The sequence below is a fragment of the Molothrus aeneus genome, chromosome 1, assembly GCF_037042795.1.
Source record: "Molothrus aeneus isolate 106 chromosome 1, BPBGC_Maene_1.0, whole genome shotgun sequence".
NCBI classification, from domain to species: Eukaryota; Metazoa; Chordata; class Aves; order Passeriformes; family Icteridae; genus Molothrus; species Molothrus aeneus.
In genome coordinates, this window is record NC_089646.1 from 91,955,292 (window position 1) to 91,974,818 (window position 19,527).

At 40.4% G+C, this 19,527-nt stretch overlaps 1 protein-coding gene across 2 annotated transcripts in view; it reads right to left on the reverse strand.

Moving 5' to 3' along the window:
* Nucleotides 1-12,017, reverse strand: part of LOC136563405 (uncharacterized) — a 28,454-nt gene extending 16,437 nt beyond the window's left edge. The window contains exons 1-3 of one of the 2 annotated variants that reach the window (XM_066560769.1): nt 11,727-12,017; nt 10,716-10,784; nt 5,749-5,782 (exon numbers count right to left, since the gene is read on the reverse strand). In XM_066560769.1, coding sequence (XP_066416866.1) covers nt 5,749-5,782; nt 10,716-10,784; nt 11,727-11,801 — 178 coding nt within the window. In that variant the 5' untranslated portion in view covers nt 11,802-12,017. Of the gene's footprint in view, nt 1-5,748; nt 5,783-10,715; nt 10,785-11,726 lie in introns of those variants that run through there. The other variant, XM_066560778.1, reaches the window with a different exon arrangement.
* Between the last annotated feature and the right edge of the window lie 7,510 nt (nt 12,018-19,527).

The window sequence follows — 19,527 nt, forward strand, 5'->3', positions numbered from 1 at the left end:
TTATTTAGTTTACTTCTAGGAACAAAGTGAATTTACAGAGAATTGCACCAGAAGCAGTTCTCAGCACATTCTGCCTTAACGTGCTTAGAGTTTACAAATATGGTCAAGCTAAAAATCAAGTTGTGATAGCTGCTGCTATCACCAAAGGTAGCTGATTGGGGGATTGAATTTTTTTAATTACAAAAAAGAAAAAGCATTAAGTAAAGATCATTGCTGCCCACAAATGTTTAACAAAGCAGTTTTGATCTTGAAGACTCTCCCATTCAGCAGCAGCATGTTTCCAGGCTAACATTTAATTCACACTTACTAGCCACATGGCTTTGTAATGCTATCAATAATATATTTCTTAAGCATCTCAAAACCAAACCAAAACAGTATGTTCTCTAAAGCATACCAGACTGATCAATGAGCTGAAAATCAGCTGCTTTGCCAGGCTCAAAGGGAAACAAACAACAAAGCAGCCTCCTGGTGTCCACTAGGCAGCAGAATCTCCCAAAGAGCAAATTCCAGGGCCCACAATGCCCAGGGATGCATCTCCAGCCAGGTTACAGATGTCGACATTCATAAAACACGCTCAGAAAATTCATAGGCAACATTAATTTAGGGAATACAACTGATGCCACAGCTTCAGCTGAGTGGGACCTTGGGAACATTGAAATACTGCACAGGCAGTCACTGCAGAATATCTTATCCCCCATTATCTGGGACCTGTAAGGATGACTACTATCACTCCAGTTCAAGGGGGATGTAGAGAGGGGCCCAGCAAAATGGCAAATAATTTATGAGAACAGGCTTGGGAGCTGGACATGTTTAGACTGCTGGAGATGAAAAGGAGACATAATAGCATGGATACCTGAACAGCAGCTACAAAATGTCCAGCCCTGTGGGAACCTGACAGAAGCATTAAAAAGTAGCAGCCAGGAATAGTTGCTTCAGGTGCAAAGATTAGATATTAGGATAAAATTCTTCTTTGAAGAGAGGAGCAACTGCAGACTGGTATTAAACACAGGTAGAAGACTCTCTGCCTGTCAACATGTTCAAGGATTCAGCAATAAAGTGATGATCCAGCACTGGTTGTAGTCTTGCTTCAATCAGGAAGTTAGGAAATCACCTAATCAGTCTCAGGAAATCTCTTCCACCTGATTATTTTATTTACTAACAACTATGCTCCAATACTAGCTATGCACACGAACAAACAAAAAAACCCAACAAAAGCAACTCCCCAAAAGACCTTTTCCTTTCAAGATTCAATTACAGAGTGCTGAACATATAAAAGGTGGAGAACAAAGAAACATCTGTTTATGTCTTTGTAATGCATACACATTCCTAATGACTGCCAGAAATGAAACAGCCATGTTTCAAAACAAAAGGGCAGTTTCAGACACTGTCAATTCAGCTACTCAGCAGCAAGAAGGGTGTCCCAAGCTCTGCACCAGATTCCCTTTTGAGTATAAAGGGGAAGTGAAGGGGAAATGAAGACGCCAGATTCCACCATGTCAAGGAACTCCCCAAGACAAAAGTAGTAAGGGTGTTGAAATAGTGTTCCACCTTATACTTTTATTGTTATGGCTTCTGAAACATTTTCTCTTCTAGTCTGTAAGTCAGAATAGAACTTCCAGGCTTTTCCTTTGAAGACTCAGCAGTAGATATACACGCAAAAAACACATCCTTATCCATGTTTAACAGACACTGAGCATGAAGGGACATGTTAAAACATATCAATTTCTTAACACATTAAGCTGAAATGCTGATCAGGATACTGCTAAGTTTATCATTGGTGAACACAATGCAGAATCCACCACATCTGCGCCTTCACTGGAGGAAGAACTTGTCTTCAGTCCTGTTTAGCAACTGCAGCTTATCTTCAGACTGGAATCCTCTCCTTGACTCCATGTTTTACAGAACAACCATAATGAAGCTTTCTTTACTCATGGTAGAATTCACAGGTTTTAAGTTGAAAGGTATAGATACAAATTAGTAGATCCAGCAGCTAAAACATACAATATCCCTCATTACACTTTCCATGTTTATTGCTATAAAGAGCAGGACAAGCTACGTCTGCATCATACTGTAATGCAAGAAAAACTCTACAGGCTGTACAAATAAATTCATTAATTCACTCCTCTGTGCCATATTCATTTCACCATTAAGCCCCTTCTCCATAAAGGGCTTTAACAGGGCTCATACTCTGTATTATGCCTCTTGCCAGACCTAGTAGTAGTAAACCACTGCATTTTGCTACTGCCCAGTAAATGTTTGCCTATGTGTATATTGGCATTGCCCCATCATTTAGTGCCTCTTGCTCAAAGCAAAAAGCTTTCGAAACTTTCTATTTTGGCCAATAGACCTCAAGGGAAAAAAAAAAGCAATGTTCATTCCCCTCCACTCCTTATCCCTGAACACATGGGCAACTGCCTTAAAAAAGGGCTGAAAGAAGTATTCCATCTGTCCAATTACATGACTGTACAAAGGAATCACATGACTGAAATTCATGTACTCAGCTGTGCTTTGACTTAACACTCTTAGTGAAGTCTCAGAACTTCAGCATCTTCTATTTCCACATCTTCCATTATGTTGCTTTCCTCTGAACTGCTGAAGGGAAAAAAAAAAAAAGCCCAAGCCAAACCAACCCAATATATCCAATTTTGTCATTACCACAAAAATAGCTTGTGGATAGTTTTGCCATATGGAAACTCACACAGTAATGTGATGAAGAAAGTCACCTTTCTTACAGGAAGTGGAACTCCTCCAAAACCAAACACCTGGAATCAGATGCATTTCCTCACTTAATTGACTTTGAAGTCAACATGGTTGTACAGTCACACAGGTTACATGCTCTCACCACTTCTGGATTATCAAGTAACTTTTGGTGGGTTCAAAAAGGATACATGGCATATCCCATTTGGAAATACTCAGAATCCAAATACTTTGTCATTTTAAATTTTGGTTTACAAATGGCAGGTGTTTGTTTTACAAGAGAGGTGTTCTCCCTACTGACAAAAGAACTTTTTTAATTCTGCAGCAAGGAAGAAAATGCAGATATTGGTGTAAAAAATTCTAAATATGTCAAGCCTCATCCTCTGAAGTACCTTTTCCTTTTTAGACAGTGTACATTTCAGATACTTGTCAGGTATCATCCTGAATTATTTCCAAGAAAACTCATCCTTCACTTTCACATCATTTTTTCCTGGCTCATTGAACATGCTGTCACATTTCAATCCCAGTGGAATATTTGATAGCATCAACATTAGAACAAGATTGCAGATCCAGCAACAATAACAAAAGCATCTCAATAATTTATATACTGAAATTAAATTAGATTCAAATTTTAAATAGCGCACCTAATTTTAAAAAATCCATACTTTCCATGCACATTCACAAAACTTTACTACTAAATTTAATAATTTTTGATCATGCTTACCTCAGAGGTCTACAAACAGTTTAAAAAAACCCAGCTATTTACAATGAAAAAAATAAAGGCTAGATAAATTCATCATTATACTTTTGTATCAGTGACAGAGTACAATGAAATTACTGGATCTGCTGGACCTTGAAGGAGAATTATTTATATAATTGGTAATATGTCCATGGGAGAGTTCAAGAAGTTCTACACACATATTGACTACATAATTCAGCATTGTAGTTCCCAACACCTCTGAAAAGTTACTTAAGAAAAAAGCTTTTCTACTTGCAAAAAAACCTAAAGCAGCACAACTGAAACATACAAATAAATTTCATCAGACCAAATTTCAGCCTCTTTGGACAAATAAACCCTACCAGTGGCTTGCAAATTGACCTTCCACATCTTTCTCTTCAGTGAAGCAGAATGCAATAGACAGTAGAATAAAGGAGACATCAATAGTATTAATAATAGTTTTTTATTAGAAGTAAGTTTCTGATCACTTCAAAATTATTCCTGAGGCAGAGAACTTTCTGGATAAAAACATATCTTGCAATGCTTCTGACATGTGATACCCTGTGAAGTTGAGACTCCTCCAGAGGTCAGAGCTAACTTGCTTACCAAAGCTTCTAAATTCTTCACTTCATTAATTAGATATTTTGACTTCTTGTTCTGCAGGACACATCCCAGTTGAAAGATTCCAAGTCATGACCTTTCCAAAGATACAGTACTTGTAGCATGCACATACTCTTAACCTATAGATTAATTCTTAATTCTCCATGGAACACAGAGACTGTAGTACATACAGCACTGTTTTCTAAAGCCACAGATGTTTGCAACAGGTTCCTGCACTGCACCACTCTTCTCACAGCCTTGCTGCCACAACTTCTGTCCTCTTATTTAAGTCACTTTCTGCCAAATGCATCCCATACATTATTCCTCCAAAACCAGATTTTATGATCGTCAAGAAAGAACCTCTTCACTTAATGAGTATTACTTTTAATGATCATTTCTGACACAAAATTCAAAGAAATCTGTAGAAAGTGTCTTCCACTAAAAGCCCCTGACGAGAGCCACACAAATCTGTTCTTGTTGCTGAGGTGTAAATACAATTTTGTAGCACTTGAATCCACTGGACTTTGAGAAGACTTGAAAGTTTCCACAACTCCTCAAATTCTGTCAGAGAGCTCCGTTACCATACAGCAGTCACAGGTGACTGAGGCAAAATCTCATGACTGTTCTCACACTTGAATTACATGTCTTGCACTAATTCCCTCATCAACACAAAACCATGAGAGCAGCTAATGAAGCTCAGTCTCTTAGGAAAGGGCTCTGACCAGCATTTTCCCAGATGTTTCTTGTGTGTTGATTCTTCAGGGTGCAGCAAGTGGTGAGCTCAGCCTGCAGCACTTCCCTCAGTACAGGACTGACACTGTCACTCTTCCCTGTGCAGATGTGTGTCTTCAGGCACCTCTGATCACCTTGGTTCAAAAAGGCTGAGAGGTTCAAAAGACACTGGGGAATAGACGATAAAGGTGGAACGTAAGCCTTGTTTCTTCGGAGAACAGGCTAAGAAGATAAAGTAGAAGTGAAACGCTTGTTTCTTGTGTGACTGACTATAACCATTTGGTTTTTAATAATCTCATTGATTTTTATCAGTATTCCCACATCTGCTTATACCTCTGCTTCCTGTATGTCATCATAAGTAGCTTTACAACAAGATTTTCATTTCCACTGTGAGCAAAGTATATACCACATTTCCAACCTTTCACCACAACTTCTAATTTCATTGACATATGACAGTCTGGATTCACATTCTCAGTTTCTGGGGAAAAGACACCCCAACAACTGAATTCACCTTGAATACATCTTTGCTCCTCAAAGTCCACTACAATAAAGAGAGGCAGAATATTCCTGTGATGCAGCCAAGCAGCTTCAGCACTGCTAGAGCTGCATCTGCAACAGTGCTGTGTCAGCCTGCTGATTTAGCTTCTCAGCATTCTGACTGAAACTCAGCAGTGAGTGCATCAAGCTGATAGACAAGTAGGAGACAGTTTAGCCTGAGAAGGTGAGAAACTAAAACACTGACTATACATCCCTCCACTAGACAGATACATAAATAATTGTATGTGAAAAGGCATAAGTAAGGTTTCATACTCTAAAACAATTATTTGTCAGCAGTTCACTAGACAAATCTCAGAAGAATGTTCAGCATATAAAGAGAAACACAGTTAGAGACATGTAAATTGGCAAATGCAAATACCCGAACTATTAGAAAAGCAACAAAACAGTAAATGCCCAAGCAATATCTATCCTAGGAGGCTGGAAGAAAAAAGTATTATACTTACAATAGAGATTCCTGCGTCTCATGGCTTTCTCTTGCTTTAATTATGAAGATGCAAGTCATCCCAAAATAGAATAAGAAAAATAAATTAATGTGCTGTATCATTTGAAAGAAAAATCCAGCACTTCCAGAGAAGCCTTTGCAGACGAATTTCATTACAGGCCAAAATTTCCATTGTCAAACAGGAAAAATTAGAGCCTTTATAATTGTCTGCAAAAGCTGGAAGTACCACAGAGTTGTACTTACAGTTAACACAAGGTTACTTTCAAGAAAACCCTGTTATTTAGTGAAGTTTTAAGGGATGATTATGGCTTGAAAAACATCTGAACAATGCCAGGAAAACCTAAAGTATGATTACAGCTCCTAAGTTTTCAGAAGGTGTAGTTCCAACAACAACAAAAAAAATCTTACGCCAAAAGGAAAAACTAACTGAAAGCAGCTCCCCCACCATTTTTTGAGTGGATTTGGTTAAACCTTAAGGCTAGCCAAATCTCAGGAAAGATCATTTATATCATGAAGAACAGGAAGAGTGTCTTTCACTGGCTGAATCCAGAACAGATGATTGCTTTTTGGCAGAATCTAAAGAAAAGAATTTAAATTTCCATTTAATAGCTAAAGCAATCCTGACTCATTTTGACAATTTTCTGGCAAGTAAACACAAACTTGTCATTTACAAGAATGAAACAATAGTGTGATCATTCTACCACTACAGCAGCTGTCTGTCCAGAGCAGTCCATGGAGTTAAGTATTTTCAAGATTCAGTGGCATGGAAGAGATGCTGGACAGGGGTGTGGCAATTCAACAGGAAGCAAGACTGATAAAACAGTTAATTGTCTGAGAAGCCAAGTAGCTGTACTTTCGTGGCAGCTATAAAATAAGGAAGTTACCTAAGTCCTGGTATTGCTACAGGCAGTGGATGGTTTTGTATAAATTCAAGAGGATTTCATAAGCTTAGTAATACAGACAGTGTTCCTCACAGTTATGCTGTTCCAAGTGCTTTTGTTACTCATTCTCCAGTTTTACAACAAACAGCTGCTAATACCAAATTTTCAGACAAGCACAGAAAACATTAGCAACTGTAAGCTGCTGATTAAAGAGAATTTCCTCCTGACTATTTTCAGACAATCAACTTTGACTGCACCTGGTTTACTACTTTTGTTAATATCAGAAATGCAGTTTTACAACTGAAGCTAAAGGGTCCATTTTATTTGTGATCCCTGCTACTAGATCAGGAATTAAGATTCTCACACATTAGGTGAGAAACTTATTCTCTCTTCTGGTTCAGGGATTGTAACAGCTGTTTTTGAGCTAAGACTGTGAAAAGTTAGAGTAACTTTTGGCAAAGTGTCTAACTTTGAGAAGCCAAAACTCAAAAACTACTGGTTTTAAGGGTTCAAACCTTCTGGGCATATGGCAGTCTGTACGAGCTACTGCATAAAGTAGTTGCTTACACAATTCAAGTTCACAGGTTATTTAACAGAACAGTTTCAATTGCATAGTTAAGTATTATATGAACATAATTTAGTTTTTCTTAAACATATACCATCTTTAAATATATCAATTAGATATACGAGGATATGCATGGAAATTCTACTTATTTTAATTCTTCAAGCTCATAATAAGCAAATCAAGTTCTGGGGGTTTGTTTGTCTTCTGTTTGGTTTTTCCCCTCAAAAGAAATCTCCACAAATAAAGTTTCTCTGTGGAGAAACAGAACTAACAGAAGATATGCTGCAGAACACAATGGCATGCTTTCTGGGACCAAATATAAACAATCCATCAGCAAGGTAATTTTCCTGTAACTAGCTACATTAGCATTCCAAGTATCAACACAAATATGTACAACTGAAATGTTTAAACAGCAATGGTTGATTTTACTGCCACAAAAAGGAGAGAAAGGTTGCCTGCACATCAGGTATTTCAACCACAGGTTCTGATGCGCAACAATCCGGGGTGAGAGACAGAAGAAATGAGAACACTGAAATGATGAAGACAAAGGCTAACAGCTCTCTTCACAGATTTGAACATTACTTGTTTCTGAAGAGCCTGTAGAGTCACGAATACAGATTTTTCTCTTTCTAGGACATGGCAGGCATTTCTACCTATCTAACTCCAGACTTGAAGGGGGCCAGGAAACTTGAATCTTTGATAGAACCAGAACAATCTTCATCTGTGTTCCAAACACAGTTCACAAAATAAGCAGTGCTCTTCTGCTGATGCCATACCTGCGAAGGGCTGATCAAAACACGTGGAAAAAAGATGTTCCACTCTAGGATCTCCCTAGCAAACTGAGCTATAGAACTACAGCATACTTACAAAATCAGAATAGATTATATCACATACCACCATATTCCAGGTATGTACACTGCAGGTGTATTTTATCTGGGGACTGTTGTCCCAAAAAACCTAGATTTTTCCTCAGCTGTGGAAAAAAACCATAAGGCCAAACAAACCCATCTTTCATGCATGATATCCCCCACTGCTCTCCCAGGCTTAGCTAAATTAAAAGCATTAGTAAACTAATATAAATGTTGTTTCCAAAACATTTTACTATAATGGCTAAACCTAAATTGAACTTGTTTTTCAAAGAATCCAATACCAACCAACTCCAATTTTCAGAGCCATGAATTATACACACATCTATGAATATTTTGGCTAATGCACTTTCTACAACTTCCCATCCCATTAGTACCTGTTGTGCAATGAAGCCACAAGACCCCACCATTATGCTACTGTGCAGAGGTCACACAGCACTCAATGTACAAGGTACACACAGCCTTGTGTGATCATCCCAGCCACACAATCCTTGGGCCATCAGCACCCTTTTGACAAGGGTCTGGCCTTATGAACTAACAGCTCTAGAAAAAATTGGAGATAAAACAAAGGTATGCAGAAACAACCTAAATACGTATCTTATGTACCTATTCAAAATCCAGATTAACCAGACTATCCAGGTGGAAAAAAAGAAAAAAAAAAGAGATAAAATAGCCATGTACACTGAAGGTCAGCTGAAGTATTCTCACAAGCCTGTCAGACAGCCAAGCTTTACTACTGCAGCTATTCAAAATAACACATTTTACGCTGAAGAGCTATAGGGAATGCAGGCCAATTTCATACATGTATCACACGTTTACATTTGTTTCTTAATGACTGTCCTTCCGCCAAGGGCTTTTTCTTGCATTTTGGAACACCTTCCAGCAGCAGACAAGCAGAGTATCTTTAACAATGCCATTTTAAAAGCAAATGGGAAACTGATATAAAAAAGGCAATCTGACTGAAATAATAAAAAGCGGCTAATGGATTGGTCAGGCTAGTACTGTGGTTTAGGAAAAGAACTACTACCTTCTCTTCATTTTGTTGTGTTGTCAGGACATCCTTTGCTATTATTTTGAACAGGAACTCCTCCAGTCAAAAGAGCTATTCACTATCTACACCTACCCTGTCTTCAGTGGAAATATAGGCTCAGGACTTTTATAGCTATTCCAGACCTAGTGGTACAAAACCCTGAAATCAACTTATGAGTTCTCATCTTTTTCCACCAAAGCACACAACAGATTTCATCATTTAAAGAAAGAAATTGGAGATAACTGAAAAGAATGATGATATGAGCTTGGAGAGTTACTCCTACAGCAATGCAGCTGTGTGACTGATCATGACTCCACACCCAATAAAAATCCAGTTTTCAACCTGTCCTACTCCTGTTTGCTCTCAGCTCAAAGACTTCACTGACACAAGAAACTGGGAGATTTAGCCCAGTATACATCCAAGTGTGAAACAGAAGGAAAACCATACGCAGATTTTCTAAGAAAATAAATGCTGGGTTTCCTACTTTTGAAGGGAAAACCAGCAATAATTAGATTGCTAAGAGGGTTAGCTAAGGGAAAAAAAAAAAAAAGAAACAACCACAAAATCAAAGGAATTCTTTACATCAGCAGGAACATTTGGTAGGACATGCAAAATACAACTGTACACTTCTACTTGATAAACGAGGAACAAGAAGACTCAATCCTGTGGAGATAGAAAAGGGGTTGGAGAAAGTAGAGCCACTGATTCAAGTAAGAATCAATGCTATTAAATTGATCAGCAAATAGGTAACAGAATACTATTAATCTGTCTCAATAGCAAAGAGATGGGGAGATGCCCTCATTCCCAAAAAATAAAAAAAAAAAGGGCACGCCATCACTTGAGAAAGGCAGTTTTGCTGTTAGTCACTATTGCTCCAGGAAGAATAAAGTGCCATTACATTAAGAAAACATCAGAGCAGGCTCTTCAGTGCCACAATAACAATCTGATGGTAGCAAAGTAGTACAGACTACTGAGTTATGTCTCATCTTTACAGACTAAGAACGTGGTGGAATTTTAAACAATCATCAGCCAATCAACAGCCAATGGTTCGGTCACTCAGCATTTGTAAAAGCCTCATCTCTAAACACACCCTCACGGAACGGTGCCTAATTATTTAATGCCTTTGTCTGTTTTGTGCTTAAACCAGGGAGCTGCTATTATGATGCTTCAAAGCAACACAAGTGTCAGACTTGATAGTTAAGTCTAATATAACTCCTTTAGGAAATCAGTGTTACTATCAAATTAAAGAGGAAGCTCATTTTTTTCAAAGTACAGGTGAGTTATCTAGACTTGGAAGACAGAACAGTACTTTTACCAAGTGCATCCTAAAACACAAAGTTGAATTCTTTCACCACTTGCGGCTCTCGCGTCATTCAAATGTTAATTTCACAATTAGCACACATCTACCTTCAGGTACGGCTGATGTTTCAAGTTACATGCTGCACAAAGCAGAGTTGAGAGATTCCCACCTCATCTTTTTCTTGGAATATTTCAAGCAAGTTACTGTTACAAATCTACCAATAAGTTAGATAAGCACTTGAAGCCGTGTGAAATCAAGTACTGAATTTACAGAAGTCTTGATTTAAGATTAAATTCGCATATACATTAAAAATGGAAAAAGTTTACCCTCCTATGCTTCGCACCACGGTAGTGTGACTGAAGACTTATAGCGCACATACAGTAAATTTTACAAACCTGAAAGAGAAAAATTGAAAGCACATCGTCAGTTATGCTACGAATATTCTGCCGTTGATGAATTATAAATATGAAATACATCCGTTCCTACAGAGCAATCGTGTAATTCTCAAGGTCTTCTCTGGCTCAAACAGTTTGCATGACTTTTAGGAAAGCAGCTTAGCACTAAAACGTCCAGAAATAGTATGCAGACCTGTTCAAACAATACTTAAACAAGTGTTTAAATAAATTACTGGTGGTGAGAAGGCTTTACGAGCCCTTCTCTGCTACCAGCACTTTCTGCATTCTTAGTTTTCGAAAGTTCTCCAAGCTGGAAAGCCAGCAAAAAGGGATGGTCGTGCAGTGACTAGAAGGGAACAGAGGCAAAATTACGCCCTGGGATAACTGCAGCTCCGTTCATTGTTCATTCACAGCTACGTTAAAGGGAGCAGAAAAACAATGGAGGAAGACACATGCATTTCATTAAGATCCACAGACACGCATATACCATTGCAATAATTAAGAGAAGACGATACAGATGTACAAATATGTATTATTATCTTTAGCTTTTATGAAAGCAATGCATGCTAGTATTGTCTTTCCTTTACGTACTGTCGCAGAACTTGAACGAGCCAGAAACAACATCCAGCGCTACAAAAACACTGCAGGACTGACAAATTTAACGCGTTCTGAGCCGGAGCCGCAGCTTTTAGAGATAAAGGAGCCTTTGCGGCCGCCCATCTGAGGCACCCGGCCGAGATTGGAAAGGCTGCAATTGAGAACCATTCACTGCACCCGTGACAGCTCAAGAACAGCCGGAATTCACCGAGCCCAGCTCTCCCAGGCACCGGCCACGTTACCCCCCACGTTAGAGCCCCTCTCGCTGCCAGGCCCGGCTCCCCAGCCCCCGCACGGCTCCCAGAGCCTGCCCGGGCTGAAAACCCCCCAGAGACACCCACTCACATCGCAGTAAAAGAGTTTTTTCTCGGGCTCCGCTTTGCCATCTTCTGCCTTCACTTCCTCAGGCACGGCGCTCATCCTACGCGGCCGGGAAAAAAAAAATTAAAAAAAAAAAAAATAAAACCAATTCTTGTTCACGCGGTGCTTTACAGCGACCAGGTGGGGACCAGGACCGCTCGTTCGGATGACCTGGGTTATTATTTCGCTATTTGAGCGCTATTGTTTTATTCTGTGGGTCAGTGCACATCTCCCAATCCCGGCGCTGCCCCACAGCATCCGGGAGCTCGCGCCCACCTCGCCCCCCACGGCGCTCGTCACTTCCGTCAGCGCCGCAGCCACGCCCCCAGGCCGGCGGCCATCGGCGGGCAGCCGCTCGCCTCGGCCAATGGGGAGCCGGCGTCGCGCCGCGGGATCAGGCCACGCCCCCCGTGCCCGGCCTGTCTCCCCCTGGCGTGAGGGAGGAGCCGGGAGCGGCCGGGCAGGGATGGGAGGGTGGGGGCGGGCCGGGATGGACAGTGGGCCGGGATGGACAGTGGGCCGGGCCAGGCCAGAAGGAACCCCGGGAGCAGTTCCAGGAGACGATGCTGGGACCGGTTCAGGGGAATACTGGGCCCAGCTGAGACCAAGAGAAGATACTGTAACCAGTTCAGACCAGGGTGGGTGCCTGGACTTGTTTAGGATGGATACTGGGACCACTTCAAGTTCGGGGTGCATACTGGGACCTATTCAGAGTGTGAAAAATGCGTATTTTATGATTGGCTTTTCGCAAGTATTAAAATGAATATTATATGTGTTATATTAGAAAGTTATGCTGTATTAATTTTCTTAAGTAGTGTGTTAAGTATAGTTTTAGGTTATAACAAAATGTTAGAATAGAAACTATGCTACGTAAGATACTTTTTTTAAAGAAAGGACTCGCAGTCAGATAGCAGCCACAGGACACCTAAATCTTTCAGAGAAAAAGAATTTATTGCGCTCTTATCAGAAGAAAAGAACTTCTTCCTGCCTCGCTCAGTCATGAAGACGCCGTCAGGATTAAGATGAAGAAGCTGACATTGACCAGAGTCCTTTGTTTGAATGGAATTTATGCATCATATATGAGGTGTATGAATATGCAACAGGCTGTTGTTTCTAAGGGTTAATCCTCTGTAAAGTGTGTCCTTTTTTGGGCTTATGTTGCCCAGAAAAAGGTACCCAGACATCCATAACTCTTTGCTTCTGCTGTCTCATATTGTCCTAATCCAAATTGTCCAAATTATTATTACTCTAATTATATTGCTATTTTTATAAGCATTTTATTACTATTAAACTTTTAAAATTTTAAAAACAAGTGATTGGCATTTTTCACACAGAGCAAACACTGGGAGGGGTGCACAGATGCTGGGACAAGTTCAGAGGGGGTGCTGGAAGGAGTTGAGGCCAGGGAGTGCTGGGGGTTACTGGGCCCAGTACAGGGAAGGGGCAAGAAACACACAGCAGCAGCAGCTTTAATTTAAATGCAAACATTTTATTTTAAAATGTCTCAGCTGTACACTTCTGCCCGGTAATAAATGTAAAATATAATTTAAGAAGTACGCTTAGAAGTTCCTCCTAAAAGCAGGCTGAGGAGACAGTACAAAACACAACAGAAAAGTGCACCGGGTTCAAACAACATGCCAGAAGGTCAAACCCACAGGTCACTGCCTGGTTTGGATCAGCCACAATGACTTTTACAGGTATATTAGCAATACACCATGCCACCTATGATACTCCTGTGGAAGGAGCAGCACAGCCAGTGGTGCTGCTTGGATCACACATTACTGGAGGTGATCCCACAGAATTCCCTGGGTTGGCTTCCCCAGGGCTGCAGCTGTCTGCTGCTTTATCTTCCCTAGATGGGCAGCGTTCCTGCCTCAGCCACATGCCCCAGTGCAGGCATTACCTGAATCATGTAGTACATTTTCAAATAGTGCTGGGGTGGTTGCAGTGTTCTCTCCAGAAATACACCCTCCCCAAAAAAGTCATGGAGTGCCAGATAGCCCAAAACTGTTCTTGGAACTCCATGCAACTGTTTGTTAATCATAGAACTGTAGAATGGTTTGGGTTGGAAGGGATCTTAAAGATTATCCAGTTCCAATCCCCCTGCCATGGGCAGGGACACCTTCCACTAGACCAGATTGCTAAGAGCTAGTCTTGTTCTCCACTGTGTTTCTTCAGGAGAAGCAGGAATGGCACTTTTAATACTGGACTGTAAGTGGAGTGTAATGGCAGATTATACCCCTTTGGTGATGATGTTATTGGCACCAGACATTTCTCTTACAGTCTTTTACATGGAGTCACATTAAAATGCTTGATCATTATTTGTGGTTCTAATCTCAAAGTCTAAAATGGACTAATTGAAAACACCGCACTGTACATGTTATGTAATGCTTCCATACTCTTCTAATTAAAAAAAAATTAAAATTGCTAATTAAAAGTGCAGTTGCACAGTGAAAGAATAAACCCATGTAGAAAAAAATGAAAGAAGCTAAAAAGGAGAAAATTAGTTCCTTGATTTTTTGAAAGAGAGACCATATCTAAAGAAAAAAGGATTTGGCATTACGTACATACTTTGCAGCACTAAACTGTTGGTGGTGGCTGGGGGTTGCTTGGCAATACAGACTCCTCAAGAGAGGATGCTTCACCAGCAGAGTGACCTTTTTTCTGGTTTTGGTTATACAACTGTTATTTAGTGAGTACCTCCATCTTATTAAAGAGGGGTGAGAAATGAGGGTTTGCACTTCTGCCTAACACTGTTCTTTTGGCAAAAGTTTTGAAGTATGCCTAAAGTGGAAATAAAGCTACAGAAAACAGAAAGGACGGAGACCAAAATGTACCATCCTATGCAATCAAAAAGGTGGAAAAGGTAGAGGAAGAAAAGGCCTTTAAGGAAGAAAGTGTTCTTTGGTTTTGTTAAGAAGGAATTCAGGGGGGAGAGGGTGTGAAGAAGAACCCTTTCAGAAGAGGGAAGTTTGTTGACCGTGCAGAGGAGGAATCTTCTTAGCTATAGTGAGAGTAGAAACAAAACTGAATACTGTCATTGAGAACTGAGATAACTTTTGCCTTTTTGAAGTTCTTTCAAGAAAGACAAAATTAAAAGAATTTGAAAAAACCTACAACAGTTTATGCTTGCCTCTCCTTATTTCACATTTTAAATCAACACAGGGAGGATACATATGGCGCAAAATCCTGAAAAAAAAAGGAAAGACAAAAAAGAGGTTCAGAAGGGAGAGCTCACACCCTCCTGTGGTGCAAAATGAGGAGCTCTAGACCAGAACTTCACCAGATTTATTTTTAATGCCTTTTAATTGCTGAAATACAATTAATAAGATTAGCCAAGCTGATGTTCTTTCTAGTGCCTTCTACCACATCTTTGTTTACCATAATTCTATCAGTACAAATATGAACCTGGAGCTGTCCCTTGAGCTCTGTTGCATCAAGAAATCTTCAGAAACTTAGGACTGCATAGTAAGAGCATCAGCTGCACAATTACCAGCAGCAAGAGAGGTAATGCACACACTGAATTTGCCACAGCTTGGAAAACTAGCCCCAGGAAAGGAACAGGAGCACTTCATGCCTCCTAGAATGATGTTTTCAGCCTGATTGAGAAATGCATCTTAGCATTGAAATTACTCAATCCTTGTTTTCTAAGAAATTATTTTTAGCCTACAAAGTTACAGAATCAGTTCTACAGAAGAAAAAAGAGGATGTGATGTCAGACCACAGAACTTTTGTGTGGGCAAAGAATTAATGCTGTAGTCACACAATAATTACACCTTGATGGCAATATATCTTTTCTCTTCCCAAAATTTGTCTTTTTTACTTTCCTTCCAGACTACCACTCAAAGAATATCTTTGCCTAAGCACAAGCAAGTGCTTGGATCTCCAGACTTTTGGGTTGTTTTTTTTTTAAAGGACTTTGTGTGTTTAGAATATATTTCAGCCTGTCACTGATGACTTTGTTCAGAGGCATTTCTGATAGCACGATAGGGAAATGTAATGACAAGAACACGCCAGATGTCCCTGAAACATGACAAAGATCTGTTTGTCAGGGTGGTAGTGCCTATGAACATAAGCTACTGGGTGCAGCCCTCATGTATGAATCCCCTTCAGGTGGATAAAAGCCTTGTGACTACATCCTGAGCGTGGCCACCTGCACAATCTCTTGCTCTCTACGTGTTACAGCACCTGTTTCAGTTGTGATGCACAATTTCTCATAGGGCTTGGCTGGATTTAAAAGAAGAAACTCAAAGGAAAGAAACTCCTGTTCTAGTGAGAAATTTCTACAGTCTAGTTTAGGTTTAGGATTTTTGTTTCAGTATGATAAGAAAAGTATTTCCATTTTGAATGCTTACACCCTAAGAGAGTAGAGAGAAAGAGAGAAAAAGAGCAGAGAAGACAAGAAAAAATAGAATCTGTCTACACCCCTGTCATTCTGAGGCTGGTTTTCTTGGTTAGGTGGCACTGAAATGAAAGAAAATAAGTATTTTAATTTTTTACCCCTACCTAAGGCAGGGGAAATGATGGCTTTCAACTATTTTAATTAAAACCTAACACCTTGTTATGACAAAATAATGGGTTTCCCGAAATGACTACGGTGGGTGAGGCTGTCCTATTTAAGTTCCAGAATGGCTTCAACAGAAAGAGTTAAGAAGAGCTTATAGGCAGCAGAAGCTGATCTTATCCCTCAGGCTTGTTGCCTCTTAAGTATTGTTAAGCCCTAGGGATTTCCAGAAGAATTGCACATGCCTATCTCAATATCATATCAAAGGATCAGCACCCAAAGTCTTACTGAATTGACTGATGCTCAAATGTCAGATTACCCTATACCATCCAGAGCAGACTCAGATGTAAGAACTTTCAGAATACATGACTGTTCCAATAAAAGGTGGGAAAACCACAGACTTAAACTTTGCATTAATATGTTACAATCAAAGAGTAGGAAGTTAGTCTTTCCTACGGTGAATTTAGGTACAGTCCCTTAATCTTTCACTTCCCTTGTTAAATCTCCGAACCCAGGATAACTGAAACAAGCTTACCACTCACACAGTGCTGCCCTCACTCAGAACTTTTGAAACTAAGCTTTACTTTGATTTTCAAAAACTTTAACATCAATGTAAATTATTTAGAGTGTTACCTTCAGTGGAGGTGTGCCCCAGTTTCAGTCACTATAGAAGTGCAGGAAAATCCACTCTTTTTGCTGTTCAAGCTTACCCCTAGCTCAAATCATGTTGTTTCTCAGTAGAAGTAGTAGCTTTCAATGGTGTTGGACTAGCATTTGTATGGTGCTCAACAGCTGTGCACTGGCAGCTGAAATCAGGTCACATTCTCAGTAAAGTCAAGACCTCAATCAGCAGCTTTAGCAGTGATAATAGTCTCTGCTCTATGTGGACCAGGTAACATCCCAGGGGGAGACACCTTCTCACAGCTTTTAGAACTGCTCACCTTCCATACCAAAATATACCCTCCCCAAAGATCAGGGAATTCATGAATCCATTCTGTCTCAACCTCTGGAGGGTTTATGGCTGAGGAAGTTTGAATGCTATTATCTGTCAGGCATTTCTTTCAGCCTGAATGCTCCAAGCTCCTATTAGGCAACCATTTGACTAGGCATTTCTTCTACAAGAATAATTTTTTATTGTTGCTACAATAAATGCATTGGAAAATAGACTTTAGGGCTGTGCTGAAGGGATACAAATACCAGTTCATTAAGGCTAAAAGCTAAACACCAGCGACTGAAAAGATCTTAAACCCTCCTTTTCAGTGCTGGTTTTTAGAATAATACCAAAACAGCAACAACCACTAAGAAAATGTAACCATTTTAAAGAGCTGCTCTGTCTTTCATCCTAATTACTGGTCAATGCCAAGGGGTCATTAATGTCTGCATACAAAAAAGGTTTATGAGATTAAATCAGTGGTAATTTAACAGGGTACAATGCAATGCTAGGTTTCAGTGCCGACTCAATCCGGGTCAGATTGTCACACCTATTAGTCACACTTATCGTGGGGAGAGGTTGAAGGCAGATCTGTACCTTAAACACAAATGGCAAGAGATTATTTTAAGCATTTATTTCCTCTGTTCTTTCCAAGTACTTAGAAGGAACTGGTCTTTCTTTACTACCAATAATGGTTAGCAATTGTCCAAAAAAGAGGATAAACTGCTGATCTCTTCATAAACCCAGCTCTTGGGAGATTGCTGTACTGCATGTGTGATAATTTAGACTAGAAGGAATTCTACTGATACCACACTTTTTCATGTGAGACCTGAAGTAAGAACTCAGCTACAAATTAAGTGGGCCAAAATCAAATGTGATGTGCAGGATAAGTTTGTTTTTCTTGTCTCTAGATTTTATGGAATAATAAGGAAACAAACTTTTGACCGCGTTTACATAGCAGGGAGTCAGAAGGTGACATCTCACTTTTGAGTCACACATTCATCCATCCACCTAGAAGCCCATTACATCTCATGTGTCAGTTTGCATTCCCTTACATGTAGAAGCTTCACCTACCTCCGTAATATTGGTCAAGATGTGTAAAATGTGTCTGGGTTTGTTGGAAACATGAGAAAAATAATTCTTACTGATATGTGCCAGGAAAGCCTGAGAACAAATAGAGTTATGTCAACAAAAAAAGAATAAATTTTGTAACAGGGAAAACTTTAGGGAATTTCTGTTGTTCGTATAAATTACTTCTGCACTCAGAGACCTGGCTAGTACAGCTCTCCCACTGTAATCACAGCAGGTAGTATTTCTAAGCACAGACAAGGCTTTTGGTCCTCTACAGAGCTGCACCTGGTGTAACCACTCCCATTGTGCAAAATGGCATCCGCATGTCCAGATGAAGATAATGGGTTTTAGAGTCACACTTCATCAATGCAAATGATGTGAGAAAGTGCAAGGCAGTCTGAAACTGAACCCAGGTGCTCTCATTCAGAGGGGTGTGACAGTGATTCCAAGTGTGAACAATCAGCTTGTCAGAGGTCATGCAGGTGTGCTCTCCACCTGCCCCCAGCCATCGGTTCCGACACTACCCTGTCTCCCCATCACCTGGTTTCTGCCAGGCTGCTGCACAAGGAGCTGGACTAGAGAATATTGCAGGGCTCATAGCACAACCCTACAGGCAGCTCTGAGGCACACAGTAGTCTCCAGTGCCACTGCTGCATGCCAAGCAAAGGACCATGACAGCAACTCAGTGAGACTCTGTCATGGTTTGACACTGGCACAATGCCAGTGCCCCCATGAAGATACCTTCTCCCTGGTAGCTGCTGTGAGATGTGACCAGGAATAAGCAAAGCAGGCTCCTACTTAGGAAAGAAAAGAAAACAGAACTTTATTAACTACTGTGGAAGGATCATTATGGCCACAGAACCAAGAGGGTTCAGTGTTGGTGCCCCTCGGCCCCAGGGGGTGAAAAAATATGGGGGGGGACAGGTGTCCCAAAGGACAGATTGTGGGGACAGGTGTCCCAAAGTTGAGACTGTGCCTTTTTTGGATCGGGACAGAGCATCCTTAAAAAGACAACCCTAGAAGCAGTTCTGGTCCGTGTTCAGTGGTGAGAGCACTGGACATGAAAGGAAGAGGTCACGACGGCAGATGTTCTCTGGGCAGTGCCACGAGTGACACGGAAACACACGAGGCTTCGACTGTGTTTCCAGGGGAAGCCCATGGTACAAGAAGGACTCCTCTCCTCTTGATGAACTGAGGATTGATTGTCTAAAAGGTACTGCTGGACCGAGAGTTGGTGATTTGAGGAATAGATGTATTGTGTTGGAAATTTGGTGGGGGGA